At 38.4% G+C, this 15,836-nt stretch overlaps 1 protein-coding gene across 2 annotated transcripts in view; it reads left to right on the top strand.

The window, feature by feature from the left end:
• Positions 1-15,836, top strand: part of LOC127979490 (exostosin-1b) — a 66,809-nt gene that overhangs the window by 30,534 nt on the left and 20,439 nt on the right. For both annotated transcript variants that reach the window (XM_052584994.1, XM_052584993.1), the window contains one exon: positions 15,058-15,151. In XM_052584994.1, coding sequence (XP_052440954.1) covers positions 15,058-15,151 — 94 coding nt within the window. The remainder of the gene's footprint in view (positions 1-15,057; positions 15,152-15,836) is intronic.

Here is a 15,836-nt window from a genome sequence, read left to right as displayed (position 1 = left end):
TTAAAATACAGGCCTGTGATTCTTGATTTCTTTTATTAATTCACCATTTAAGACTGAGGTTTAGTGTTATCTAAGCATTTGTATTAAACTATATTCGCTGAATGTAATTAAAAAAACTGAGAATGAATCGAGAGCCTGTGAATCGAAATCTAATAGAATCTGAATCAATACCCATTCCTAATTCTTAAGTACATTGGCAGCAGGTGAATTTCATAATTTTCCTGTGAACTGTGAAGAACTGAGTATGTCGAATAAGTGGGTTAATTATCATTCTCTGTGTGCATCCATTAAAGTAATGCTTTCAGCTGTATGGTTGGAAAAATGTCAAGATTTGGTCTCTGTGAGGTTCTCCCTCACTCTTTCCTCAGTTTTTCCCTTCTTAGGCTCATACTCTGTCTCTCTGCCTCTAAGCAGGAGACGGCGAAAGCTGGAGACAGCGGATGTTTATTCCTTTCTGCTGTTATGTCTGCTGCTGTATGTAATGACAGGCTGTTTAGTGGCCGGCTGAAATAAGTGTTTCTATCTGTCTCGCTCTTCCGCCCTTGGGACTTCTGTGGCTGTATCGCTCTCTCCCAGGTTTGCTAAACTGGTCACACAATTATAGTAAAGACACATACTGTCATGGCAGCTCAAAACTCAAACGCATGTTTGGACACTGATGCAGTAGTCTAAATGGTCTCGTAGCTTGAGAACTTTCATACTACTGCTTTTTGTCATCTGTTGTCATCAACGTGACTTACACATTCTGTCTAGCACATAACTTAGTTCAAGTATACTTGTGTCTTTTATTTTATAATTTTTAATTTAATTAAATTTTTTGCAGATGTGAATCACAATACATTTTTGGTCTAGAAAGGTGATTCAGTTTACCTCTGTCTAGAAAGGTGCTTCAGTTTACCTCTGTTTAGTGTTATCTGAAATTATAGAAAATTTTTGTTTTGATAATCAGGTATTTTGGTAAGTAAAGCTGAAAAAATAAAATCAAACATGAAAATTGGATAAAACTAAAGCTGAATTAAAAATCGATTAAAAAAAAGAATAAAAGACAAGGTAAAGTATAAAAGAAATTGTATTCATTTAAATAGTGTATATAATACTTATAAAAGTGTGTCAAAAACATGACAAAATATGAAATGCTTTGTTACAGTCCTCTTTATGTGATTTGTGTAAAAAGAGGCATTTATTTATTTATTTAAAAAGAGACTCCGTAATCTAGCAGTAAAAACCAGTCAAGACATTTAGAGGTTTTTATATCCGTTCTGATGAAGTGCAAAGTTGAGTTTTAGTATGAGATCATTTGAGCTCTGCACGATCACTCACTTCCAGTTCACCCTAATCCTTTAGTCTGAAACCTCTTAATGTTGTCATAATGTGTCCTCATAGGCAATCTAAGTAGGAGTCGTATTCAATGTAATTAGTAGAGCTAATTATCTGGAGAGTCAGCATCGGATTCTAGAGTACAGCCTGCTGATTTATGTGTGTCTTTTTGTCTGAGCTCTGAGTCAGCATGATTTTATTGTTTTAGTAGACCGAGATGAAAGCAAGTAAAATGGTTTAAGAAGGTGAAAGTGCATCCATGTTTTCCGCAGATCGCCTGGGGTCTGGTTCCAGGCCTCTACACATGCAGGTACTTAAGTGTTCATTAGTCATATGTTAGTGCATAGCTGAGAGAGAAAAGACTACAGCTTAAACAGCTGCTTTAAAAAAGCTTCCCTGCAGACCTGTTGGGCTTTGATTTGTTGTGGCAGGTCCGCGTCTGAGCACATCTCGGGTCCTGGCCTGGCTTTACCTCCTTTAACTGTGGCCAAAAGTGCACATGTTAAAAAATAAATAAACCCTGCTCCCGAGTTGATATTGCTAATGGTTTGATTTGTTTAAAATGCGGGCAGATTTTTATAATTTTTTAATATTTTTTTTTTTGCTGCTTTCAGCCCTTTAATCATATGAAGTGGTGGGTGTGTAGACATGCTGAACGCCAACCATGCTGTCACATGCACCCTCGCGGCCCTCTCCCCACCTGACTGCTCCCTCATTTTTCCTCGGGAAGATTTATAGTGGCTGGGATGTTGGAGACAGGCCATTACCATGAGCTCTTAGAACTCATCATTCAAGCAAAGAGACTAACGCAGAGCCCAATACCTGCCTTCCTGAACATCTTAAGATCATGTAGCAGGGAAACTAACACTGTTTGGTGTTTATTTTGAACCATGTTTGCTGAGCACAAACGGCTCTTCTAGAATTTGAATAGCAGTGATTTATACTCTTATTGTGGAGAGTTTCTCTCTGTGAGTGCAGCTGATAGAGTACTTCATCCATTTTTGTGTCTTCTAAATGGTGATGCACCATAAATAAATGTATTTATTTTGGACATGGATTTTCCTTTACATTTTATGTAATAATGATATTGAATATATAATTGTTGACACTAATGTTCCCCGTTTTTATATTTGTACTACTTTTCCCATCTAGCAGTCAGAGTTAATATTTAAAAAACTGTAATGATTTAATAATGCTGCTAAATGTTTTCTTATTAGGAAATCTTAAAATGGATATCCATTTTTCATGCTATGAATTATAATGATGTTTTTAGCATTAATTTATCACAAATAATTTTTTTTCAGTGAGAATTTTTTTTATTTTTTCTATATTGAACATAATTGATGTCGGTTAGAATTTTAATATGGGAGCATCTCCACTTATAAACTGTTTATATTGCAGAAACCTTTTTGACACGCTTATCAATCATCAAGATTTTAAATGTAAAATGAGCCTTTGAGATTCACCTGGGGAACCTTGACTAGATATGACATGTTTGAGTGTTAATGGTCCAGGTTTTAGTTTCTTCTCTCTCTCTCTGCGTACATAATTTGATGCTTTGCGGCTTGTCTGTATATGTATAGTAACTTGATCCAGGCGTCTCTCATGATGTCGGCAGAACAACTGGCGAAGTCATCATCAACCTGTCAATGCACCGCCAAAAGAGTGGTGTCTCTCAGTGCCGTGTATAAATCAAGCCGTCCAGCACATTCCATGCACAAGTAGTGCTTTTTTCCCTAGCTCATTCTTCCTTCGGGATCTGGGAGTTCACTCAGTCCACTGGCTTCCCTCCCGATTGGATTTGTGCCTCTGCATTCATTTCTGCTTTCATGTCGTCATAAACTTCTGAGAGGAGAAAAGTGTCATGCTGCAAAATCCTGTCGCAAGAAGTTAGTCAGTGAACCACATCATCATCATCTGAACGTGTAATTGTCAACCAGCAGTTGAAATCAGGCTCTGCGAGTGGAGTCTTGCTCTGTTTGATAAGATGATCTGATAGGATCCTGGAGTTCTTATGTGCTCTTTGTAGGGAATGGCACCCTCAGTCCCTGTTTTATTTCTCTAGTGCTTGAGAGCACCCTTCTTAAAACCACAATCAAAAACGGGAAAGCCTGTGGTCTTGTGGATGGATATGCATGAGTGAAGGCTAAAGACCACAAGAAAATGTCAACTACATCATGGCTTTTCAAACTGGACCCCAGGGACCCCCAGGGGTCACAAGCTAGGACTAGGAAGGTTCAGTGATAACTCGTAATTAAATAAATTAGTTTTTAGGGATGTCAAAGTTAATGTTAGCTTTTAGATAGATAGATAGATAGATAGATATTATTATTGTATAGTTTGAAGTATTTAAAGCATATTTAATACAATATCTTTTTAAAACAAATTTACAGAATAATTTTTGAAATGCTAAGTGAGTAATTGCTGACCACCAACTCCCATCAAGTCCTCAGTCTCACGGTGGTGGGTCTTAGTTGAAGGATTTCCATCAAACCAGCCACATTTAAAGAAAGCCCTGTCTTTTGAACAAGGCCTTCTTTCACAGAAAGTGACTTCCAGACCGAGAGCTGTCAGGTTGATTAAATATCACTTCTGCGCATTCCCTGACCTCTGAAGCATCCACGCTCCACGGAAGACTCAGTCCGGCTCCGTCAGATCTGCTGACATTCTATCTGCTTTGGCCGGAACTCTGTCTTTGCCCAATCGCAGCGGTGCTTTTTGCTTCTTTTCCAATCAACTCGAGCGGTTCCATCGTTACAGGCCACCGATCAGGATAAAGCTATTGCGCACCCTGTTCCTCCGGCAGCGTGACATTTAGAAAGTCTGTTTGTGTTTATCTGTCACAATCTGCCCATTCCCACAGTCTGTCAGCTAAGGTTGGATGAATCTTCCTCCGCTGACAAATGCTGTGACATTTCTGAGAAGTTAAAGATTATCATGACCTGAATGTTGGAGATTTATATCCGCGCTCCTGACTAATGTCGTGCTAAAGAGCATCACTAATTGCCTCTGCCTGTTTTCATTCTTGGCTGCTTTGAAGTTTTACTCATATTCTTGAAGGCACAAAGCACTTGCTTTATTATAACACAGTGACTTGAAGGTTGTTTACAGTTTAGCTCACTAATTAGCATATTAACTCTCCCTGTTATCATTTTTCCCCTCAATCATAAGTTCTGTTTGTCGCAAGCTGTTTTGAAGGATGTGTGTCTGAATCTCAGCTTGCATAAATCATATGAAAACTGCATACTGCATTGGTTATGGTTAATTCTGTACTTTTTTTGAATATATACACTGTAAAAACATTGAATTATATACAGTTTATTAATAAATAACAGTACAAAGCTATATAAAATGTTTAAGTTGTACCGCTATTCAGAAAATACAGTATTCGTCCAAAAAGATTGTATGGATGCATATTTTTGGATGCCATCTAGGTACCTTGCGCCTTATAGGGTGGAGTATATTAATATTTAAACTGCAACACAGTTGATTGACTTGTAAATGCAGAACCGGCCCTTCCGTCTCAAATATTGTTTCTCAACTGAAACTTATTTTACAGATCACAGTCATAACATAAAATGAATCACTTCCTTTGATAACCTTTTCATCATTCTTTCGTGTGCCTTAGGATCTAATGTCTGCCAGGGACATAAAGTCATTGTTTTGAGTGAATTTGTTATCTAAACTGAGAGGAATGACTCATGTAGATGTTGAATGAGTGTCTGGAAAGTCTCTATGTCAGACGGTAGTCATTGTTAGTCAACCACAGAGTTTAGAGAGGCTACAAAAACTAACCTTGACAGTTTAAATGGCAGATTAAATAAAAAGAAGTGTTTGAGATTGACCTTTTTTCAGTTGCTCTCAAAGCTTTAAGGAATGTGTAACGTTTTTTTGTTGTTGTCGTGCATGGAGTAGTTAAGGGCTAGTCTGTAATGTCTTTCACACTAATCAACTGGTGATATGTTAATTAACATCATAGTCAATTTACAGTATTCATCTGGCACAGCTGTGTGATTACTCTATTGTAATTTCAACAATGGATCACTTAACATGGGAATGGGGCGCATATTAAGGCAAAGCTAAGCTGCATTTCACCCGTAGTCATCACAGGTAAATTACCCCTCTCAAAATAGCTTTTTTACACTATATGAAATTACATATGGCTCAGAAATTCCCTTTGAAGTGGTCAGGGTTGGATCAGTAGGATAACCCTGGTTTCGCTTCTGGAAGATTACCCAGAGTCCTCAGTGATTGCTAAATGACCGAACCGTGACACCGGAGGTGTCGACGAGAACGGCACGGGTGACGAATGTGAGCTCAACCGCACTCTTTCATGTCACCGCATCAGGAGACGGTGCTTTATTGTTGAGTGGATGGAGTTAGCCCATGAGCTCTTTCTCAAGAATGACCGTTTTAGACATTGGCCATCATACAAACTCAATAAAAATGAGCTGTGCGATGCAAGCCGAATAAAGAGGTGAATAATTCACTGACATCTACCAAAGCTGGCGTCTAGTTCAGCCGCTATTTGCTCTATTATTCAAGCACCTTAAGTATGTATGTCAGCAAAGCAGTCCTTAGGGACATTCACAGTGACAAAGCGAACCAAAGCTATTCATTTTCAGCAGAGCCTGTATGACTGACTTCCTTCAGAGAAACCCAAAAGAAGAGGGATGTTTTTGTCCATATAATGAAAGCTGGATGTTAACATCATTGGACCACATTGACTTTCACAGTATAGACAAAAATATTCTTTAAAAGAAAGTCCTCAGAAGAAGGTCATACAGATTTTAATGGGTGAGTAAATAACATCTCTGCCTTTCGGCAGCAGAATTTGGCTTTTATCTTCCTTTTGTGCATTCAGCAGTTACTTGTTGAAGTTTCCGATTGCTAATTTAGCTTATGTGTACAAATGAACAGATAACAAGAAACAAGTCCTTCAGATTACCCATGTGACCATAGAGTAGACCATTCCTTCTGTCGGGTATATTTTCCCTATTGTGAATCGTAGAGTTTCATAAGCCGTCTTTCTAAGTATAAACCTCTGACCTTTCAAACATTCCTTAGATGCAGTGGAACATTAAATCGGATGACTTTATTGTATTGTTTCTTCACTACCAAATTAACTGCCGCTTCTCCTGACCTCGGGGGAAAAAAAAGAAACAAAAATCTTTGAAAACGGCAAAGTGCATACCAAAACCAGTCCATACAGCTTTTGTCCGATGCAGCAGGCAAGCCTTTTATGTGTGAAAGGGGGTTCTCGGCAGTAGGATAGAGAAGTCACTTTGCTTTAGATTTGCACTTGCCTCCTATTATCAAACACTGGGATTCAGACAGCTTTCAGAAGCATCTCATCACCTGCCTTAGCACTTAAAGGTGTGGGAGTGGAGCTCTTTGAAGCCGCGGCCCAGATGTGCCATTTGGTGTGGTGTAAAGCCACACAGCTATTTGAAGTCTTCTGTTTGTATGCCAGCCATTTCCTAAATCCCACTCTTAGTTGGAAACAAAGCTCTAAAAGAAGGCACAAGCCATCCATATGAAGGATGGATGTTTGTTGTGCTGGGGGAAGGCAGAGTTGAGGGAATCTCGTGTTCTAATTAAATACATTTAACCCAAGGTCATATGGTGCAGGGAGAGGGGGGGCTTGTAGGCTTGTCTTAAATGTTTTATTGAGTTTCTTTGAACTGTTATAGCTTGGGGGCGAAGCAGAGGCGAAACAATGCACGTGCTGGCTTTTAAAGAGTTGCTGTGGAAAACGGGAGCTTTGATTTTGCTTTTCAAATAATTTGTCATATTCCATGACATATGGTCTTACATCATTGATTTGTGAAGTTTGCACTCTACTTCACGTGCAGTATGTTGTGTTTTATGCAGTAGCGAGGCCTCTAGGTGTTTGGCATCTTGCTGTCATGTTGACTGACACAAACTCATGGGTGTAAATTAAAGGCCTGTTCACACCTAGTGTGATGTTACAAAGCAGAAATTCAGATTAAAGTATTTAATGTTTCACTTCAGATTTAAATTTAGCAGTTTGGTTTCCTGGGCCATATAGTGCATAGTGTTGCTTCAACATCTCGTTGCAGAAAATTTCATGCTCTGCATGAACAGGCTCTTAAAACGCTCCTCCCATTTAACTGACAGGTTTAGTTCATGTTGATTTTCTTTTTACTGTTGCTAATAATTCATCAGAGAGAGGGGATGATTCATTTCCTGCCATCTAATTATTCTGGCCTTGCATTGGCTGAAAAACAAAAGTGTTGTTTCATCTTAATATTGCAATTTTATAGGTGTTTGTTTATTTATTTGTTGATTGATTGTCATATGGGTTGGGTGATGCATATAATACATTACATTAAGTAATTTAGCACACACTTTTATCCAAAGCGACTTACAAATGAGGATGATAATAATAATTTATTATAAGTAAGTACATTTTTGGTCACTTCAGTCTAACATGTTACAGAAACAGTTTCACATTATGTAAGACTTGAGTTAAAAATAAGACTGGAAGCAGTAATGTATTTATATTGGCTGAGACAAGTTTGACCTACATGAAGAAAAAAAAAATCCATTTAAAGTTGGCACTGTTTGATAGCAAAAAACAACTATTAAATGGTCTGGATTTCATGATCTTTGACCAGATTATTTCATCTGGAGACTATTAGAAGGCCATTGGTTACCTCTTAGAGGACTGATATGCTTCACTTACTCTGTCACTGCAAGGAACTGTATGCAAACTCAGCCAACGCAAATCTCGGTTATACACAGGTGTGTTTTTGTTTATAGAAGTGAAGCGTTTTTTTGTGCTGTCCCGACTGGTGTGTGGGTTTGTGGTGTAATTGACATTGAGAGCTCTGAGAGCCTCTTTCCCTCCTTCTGTGTTGTGACTCTCACCTTTAAGTGGTGCAGCGTTTGAGGTGAAGGAGCATCAATTCTTTGAGGCTGATGTCACAGCTCTTCTGCCAAAGAATTTGTCTGTTTGAGGTGATATTGGCTCCTATTTTGCACATAAAGAAATAGAAAGTCTGAAAACACAGAGTTAAATAATCGCTCTGAGAGAGAGAATGCATGTCATCAGCCTGTGGTAGAATGAAGACATCAAAGAAATGCATTTATTGCTGTAAAACTTTACCGTTTACAGTTTTATTGCTGTAGATTTCACCAGCTCTGTTGTTGTCCAAGATATACTATATATAAGTGTGTGTTTGTTTCCTCAACTTTTATTAATTTGTTTTGATATGCCTTGTACTGCTGCAAGTTACTTTAGCACACAATTTCCTCCATCTCATCTTTTGATATTTATTCAGATCTAATATCTCTATACATTAATGTAATAACTTCTCTTTTGCCATCCATTTATTGTGTCTGTGTTTGTTTTCCATTTTAAAAAGAAATATTATACCCACATATATTATACCAGAATGGGTTGCCAGGTGACCAGCGAGTCTTTTCTTTAAACGATTCCCCCATCTCACTTTCTTCATTTTTATATTCGCTTCTCTAATGAAATATTTTCAGGAGTGGGGAAAGTGTTATTAGTCAGTTCCTCACTCACTTCTCTCGGTCTCAGACTGTTTATTCGGAACAGACTCTAATGAGTGCTTCAGTGGGCTTGCTGGGTTTCGTCTAATTGTGATCTAAAACTGCAAACCGTTCTTCACCGAAGCAGGTTTAATGGCACTTGATAGCAGCACTTCAAGCTTAAAGTGAGTCTGGAGATATTGGCAAGCTGCTTGAATGAAAATTCAATCCTGCCGCTTGTCAACACACAGACCCAAAGATGCAGGTGCTCCATGTTACTTGCTCTACTTCCTGTCCAGATGGAAAAAGAGCAGCACCAGTCATGCTATTCTTTCTTCCTAGGGTTCCTCTCTGCAAGTGTCTTTCTGAGCAACCTGACGATAGCTGCAGCCTCATCTCGAAAGAAGCCGTTGCTTTGTGAGAGCTTCGTTATGGATGGTGCCTTCTGTCCACAATGTCCAAAAGCCACATTCTGACCTCTGGTGATGGGGTGGGCACCCCCCTCGTTTTTTTGGTTCCCCCTCCAGCTATGTGACATGACCCAGTTCTAGGAGACACACCTGTATCGTATAACACTGTCCTGCAAAGGAATTTCTTTTGAAAGTGCTACTAGTTCTTTATGAAACCTGCCAAGGACATGTCCCAGTCATGTTTAGCCCAAAAGAAAATACAGAATTTAAAATAATGTGCTTAAAGAAAACAAAGTATATTTCAAACCATAGCATTGTTTAAGATTTTTTTTATGGATTGTCTGACTGATTTGATTTATTTAACAATCAAACACATATCCTCAGTTATTATTGTAATGCAAAAAATCTATTTAAGGCATGAAAATACATAAAAACATTTCACTGTATAAAATATAGTCTTTAACTATAACTATTTAACAATTATTTTAAATATATACGTTTAAACAGATTATTATTGTATTGGTATTGCAGTTCATTTATGGTTATTTTTTAACGGTGTAAAATGGAGTAACATTTACAGATGCTTTATGATATAAATCTATGTATAAAAGATCTATTTATAAAATATTAAAAGATTGATTTAACTATATATAACAATCTTTATAGATTTTAATTCAACAATTTAATTTCAATATATACATTTTTATGTATATGATAAATATTTTGCTGATAAATAATTGTGCTTAAATGCCATAAAATGAATGACATAATACAATATTATTTGTACATCTATCTATATATCTGTCTGTCTATCTATCTATAGGTGTCATTAATGTAATTCAAAAAGATGTTTAATACATAAAATATGTACAAAATTAATTGTCTATGTATTATATAGTCTTATAGATTTTAGTCCAACAATTTAATTTTAATAACTGTTGAAATTTGCTTAATTGTGATAAAATGAATTACACAATGCATATATATATATATATATATATATATATATATAATTTTTTTTTGTCTGAAAAATCTGCTTTTTTTAATCCAAATCAATTTTTATTTGTGCTGTAATATTACCTGAATATTATTTTATACCTGGATGCACTTTTTATGATATGTAATATAAATTAAATAAAGCAAATAAAGATTACAGTGTCATGCAATCGTAGCCAGCATGTGGTGTTAAAATTTGGAGTCTTTGGATTTGAAGGATAAAGACTGGTTTGGCTCTTTAGGGACAGTCTCTACAAGCAATTGAGCGACCCCATCTGCAGCTTTGATTGCGTGCCCTCCCTCTTTGCCATTCTTTCTCTCCTTCTCTGTCTCAGAGTCACATATGGTGAGGAGATATTGTGGGTTTAGCCCTAAAATAGAATAAATTTAAATGTGTTTGCAAATAAATGAGCTAATTATGACTTTTTGTTCACCTTTAGGGGGAAAGGCTACAGTAGATGGTCTATTAGTAAAATGAACTCCTATTGCCATGGAAAAAAAAACAAGTCCATTAATAATACGAACAAAAAGCCATCAGTCCCAGGCAATAACATCAAACAGAACCAGTGAATTCTTGTAGTTCAAAACCTCAGATAATCGGTAGTGGGATCATTTTACTGTACTTATCTGACAGGCTTGTTTGGATAAAAAATAGTGTAATTTAGCAGTTTATGTGGCTGAAAGATAGCAAATTCGAGTTGTTTTCGTAAGTTGTCTGAATCTATAAAAATTAGAAGTTGTGCTTTTTAACTCCAGCATAAAAGGCCCTTTTGATTTCTAAAGATTGTCGATATAAGCCTTCACAAGTTCTGATAGGATGCGGTTTTCCCCTGTTCCGGGAATACACAGATTCAGGACCAGTACAAAGGGCTGTCACAGTACAACTTCAGCCCACTTAGCTGTTTAGCGCTCGGACATCTCAGGAATATTTTAACCACTGGAGTCTGTGATCTATGAAAGAAGCGACTATTCCATCTGTAAATGCTTCTCACGCAGGACTGGAGCGAGACCGCAGAGCAGGCTTGTGCTGACATGTCCCGAATCAGACTCGTGCACAGTCACGTCATCGCAGGTCCTGCCAACCATCTGGATATGAACTGCTGCTTTGAGACACATCTGGTCATCAACATGCCACGCTCTGAATTACACTTCCAACCATTCAGACCCCCACAGCCAGTCAGGGCTGAAATATTCCCCACAGCCAGTATTTCACAAAGCGTGTCCCTGTATGCTGACAGGCCGGCCAATCAAGACCCGTTTCTGTCCCCGTGCCCCGACAGGATAACTGGTCTATATGGAGAGTGTCCCTGTATTCTGACAGGCCCATCAAACAGGACAAAATGTGTCCATGTGTGACGACAGCATAGTCCAATTTTATGTGATCTTCCTTTCATTTCACATCCAAAGCATAATCAACCAATTCGAGAACCCCCTTTTTTTTTTTGGTTTGTTTTGCTTAGTAGAGGTGGAGACAAATTGAAAAGATTTTCCTGATAAACTTGTCAAAATAAATTACAGTGCCAGTATAAGATGATCTTGTAGCACATCTGCAATACCAAAGCTGATCTTTTTGACAAGGAAATGCACTTAATGGCAGGACTGTCACTTAAATTCGCAGGGGCTAAATATTTATGTAAGATAAGTAATCACGTTGCATAGCATGTTGTGTACAGATGGATGGGCAGACGAATTAAGAGATTGAAGAATGGATATATAGATTTACAGATATAACTGAACAAACCTTTTCACTTCCTTTTCCACTGATTTGATTCCCGTGGTGGAGCTGGGGCACAAGGCCTTATAAGATTATATGACGGGGATGTTTGCTGGAATGCTTCTAGGTTATCTTGTGTTGTGGATGCTAATTGAAACTAGCATAAGCCTTCTAATGAGCACTAATTACTCTAATGAATTAGTTACAGTGAGAGTTCTGGAGAGAGGACAGTGTGGACACTTCATACTAGTGCCGTACACACACTCATAATCATCTGTGTGGCCTGCTAGTAACTGGCATGTGGGTATGTGAGATGACAGAAGGCTTGGTGTTAGTTAATGCCAGTTTCATAACAATGAATAAAATTATACCCACTATTATAATTTCTTTTGTTTTTGGCATGAATTTCTGGAGATCTGATTCAAGCTGCGGTTTTAGCTGTGTGCATGAATATAACCTCTTTGTGCTTGCATGAGGTTTGGCTATGCATAGCAGAAATATGTTTAATTCATTTTGTGTATTGGTTGTTTTGAACTGCCGTTTGCAGTGAATTGGATCAGAAAACCGGGTTCATCACTTAAAGAAACAAAGTTCAAAGAAGCTTTGATTTCGCTTGCAGTTTCAATACAATTTAGTCCTGTCAATATACATTTAAGGAATTACAATGATTTTAATGCACCTTTTATTAGCTGTAAAAGCTTAATTATAAGGAATATCCCAGCCAGCCATTTCTGCATTTATTTGAAGTAGGAATCTTTTGTAACATTATAAATGCATTTACCATCTCTTTTGATAAATTGAATGCATCATCTCTGAATAAAAGTATTAATTTCTTACTAGAGGAAACAAATATACAGACTCAAACAGTAGTGTCATTCATTTTTTGGATCTTTTGATCTCTTTGTTTCGCTGAATTGGCTGAAACGCTAGATTTACCTGTTTGTTTGCTCGATTACTCAAATATTTGCTTCTTTCTCTTAACCTTTTTTGCTTAACAAAATGTGCCATAATTACAATATGCCATCTACTCTGCCTAATTTGTGTCTCTTAACTATTGTAAGTGAATCTATCACCACTTCTATGTATCTAATACCGAGACTACCTTTTATTTTATGAGTGACCAATTTTTAGGCAGATATGGCCATATCACATGTTTTTATCTATTTTAGACTTTAGTTAGTATTTGTGGCTTGTGGGTTTTCCTCATGAGACTGATGTCTGGGAAGTGGAAGTCTGTGCCTTAGGCTGATTGTTCTGCATCAGAAACGACAGCCATTTTGGCTCCTTTCCCAGTGAAGCTTTCATTCAGAAGTGTGTGGGGTGGGGGTAGCTTGAGAGAGAAAGTTTTAGAAAGTGGTAGAAAGCAAGACAAATGAAACAATGGAGATTTTTAAAACATTACCTCATTGTGCAAGCACCCCCCCCCCCCCACAGCCATGTGTAGAACGCATATAATTAACACACTCCGAATGGAAGCATTTAGCCGGAGTTGCTATGGAGACGGAGCATAAAGCTGCGCCTAGGGCTGTGTTTGGGCAGGGTGGTATAATTGTACCCAACCTGTGAAATAAACGCAATCACAGAGGGTGATCCTCCTTTTTAGACCCTGACATTGATTCACTCGCCAGCAGTTTTCTCATAATACTTTAACACTGTTCTTTACTCTTCTGTATTTCATCTCACATAGATGCTCATTGCCATGGAATCACTTCACACAAACACACACCATTACACCCTCTCATCTCCGCCGTGCTGTTTTAAGTGGTCTGAGCTTCCCAAGGTCAAAAGATGCTCAGTGCTCCAGAGCCGCTTTGAAATAACATGGGCAATACACACAATGCGTGCAAAAAAAGTACTGGGGCAGAACCATTGTACAGTTATGAATTATTAGGTGAACACAAAATGTACTTGAAAGGATTTAGAGAAAGAAGGAAGGATATAGGGAAGTACAGAATGTATTGAAGGAAGGAATGAAAGAATACAGAGAGAAGTAAGGGAGGAATAAAAGACAACCTTATGAGCAAAAATTAAGGAAATGGAAACTAAAATCTAGGAAAAATAAAAAAAGATGTGGACTGATTGATAGATGTGTGATCACCTGCAGAGCCTCCTATGAACCCACATTGGCTTCATAACCATAGTATGAAAAAAAAACACATATTCAAACATTTCTATTCTGCCATTTGTCTTTTATATGCTGGTTCAATGAAAAATATTTAAAAGGTTTTTTACTTTGGGCAAGGAAGCCTGGTGACCAGTGGTTTACGGACTGTATAGAAAAGCATCATTTCTGTCCTGGGCTCACACAGTGAGGCATGAGGGATCCTCAGTGTTTGCCCACTGTCTGATATTACTCCTCAGGTAGCTAATCTACGCGAAATGGCACCACAGAGACCAGCGCTCGCCCTCCAGCATCATTCATATTCTATCACATTAACGCGGGATCAGTCCCATATCCAGACAGCTGGGACGCATGCGTGTGTGCTCACATGCATGCCTTGTTTGTTCACTTTGCAACAGAATGGCCTCTGTGGCTCGGTTTCATTCTGTAGGGCTCTCTCTGTGTGTGTGTGTGTGTGTGTGTGTGTGTAGCCTGCCATTTCAGGCAGTGTTCAAAGTCAGCATCTACCAATGAGCTGAGGAGGCAAATGGCACAGCTGCTCTGGAGTCAGCAGGATGATCACGAGCACGTGGAAGTCAGCCTCGCACAACCTTCACCTTACATGCTCACCAGTAAATGATGAATGATTTTCTGCCTGATAAATAACTGCCTGCTCCTTTAACCTCCAGACCTCTTTGACGCTGTATTTTTTGCGTGCGCGCATGAGAGGACAGGAAGCCATCTGTGTCAGTGTGGCCACCCTGAGCTCAGAGCGCAGGGGCAGAGAGATGACTGTCTCTTTGATATGAGGAAAACATGGCTGTCTTCTAAAGCGCCTGAATGTGTGCGCACACTTGAATGTGTTTGTTTCTGCTCCTCATGAATGTGCCTGTGTGAAACGGCAGGTGTGGAGGACGGAGGGAGGGAGACTGGTGGAGAAATGACACTTCAATTCAGAGAAAGGCATTTGTGTCATTCGTTTGTGTGTTTTCGTGCAGGTATGACTATCGTGAAATGCTGCACAATTCCACCTTCTGCCTGGTTCCGCGAGGACGACGACTGGGATCCTTTCGCTTCCTGGAGGCTCTGCAGGTGAGCACACATCTGTCATTCAGGCGGATTTTTTCCTATTTTCTCTTTTATTTCTATTTTATTTTCATTTAGTTTTTTTTCATTTGCTTTTAATCTTTTATGTTTTTCCTGTTGACCCCCAATTCCTTCTGTGCTTCTTTCATTCCTTCCTTCCAGACATTTTCATTCCACACTTCCCTATATCCACCATTCCAACTTCATTGTTTTTCTATATTTCCCTCCTGCCTTGCTTTCTTCCACCCTTCCTTTCTTGAGCACTTCCTTCCTTCCGCACTTCCTTGTGTACTTCCTTTCCTTTTAAACCTCTTTTATAGCTTCTTTCCACACTTTCTTCCTTCTGTAGTCACATACTACTTTTTATTGTTCTTTTTCTTCTGCCCTTCCTTTTCTTGTTTACTTTCCTCATTTCATCCTTCCTTCCAAGTTCATTCTTTCATACTTCCTTTTATTTTTTTAAGTATTTTATCCCTTCTTGCTCACTTAAACTATTTTGCACTTCCTTCCTTCCGTTCCTGTCCTTTCTTCTCACATTCCCTAAATTCCTCAGTTCCTTTTTTACTTTCCTTCCTTCCACACTTCTTTTATTCCTTCCACGTTTTTAATTTCTTCCTTCCACACTTGCTTCCTTTATTGTGCTGTCCTTCCTCTCAAGTTGAAACCCTCATCACTAATTCTAACTGCATAC

This window comes from Carassius gibelio, chromosome B19, assembly GCF_023724105.1.
Source record: "Carassius gibelio isolate Cgi1373 ecotype wild population from Czech Republic chromosome B19, carGib1.2-hapl.c, whole genome shotgun sequence".
NCBI lineage: Eukaryota > Metazoa > Chordata > Actinopteri > Cypriniformes > Cyprinidae > Carassius > Carassius gibelio.
The sequence above is the reverse complement of the archived record's forward strand: the minus strand, read 5'-3'. Positions and strand labels throughout refer to the sequence as shown.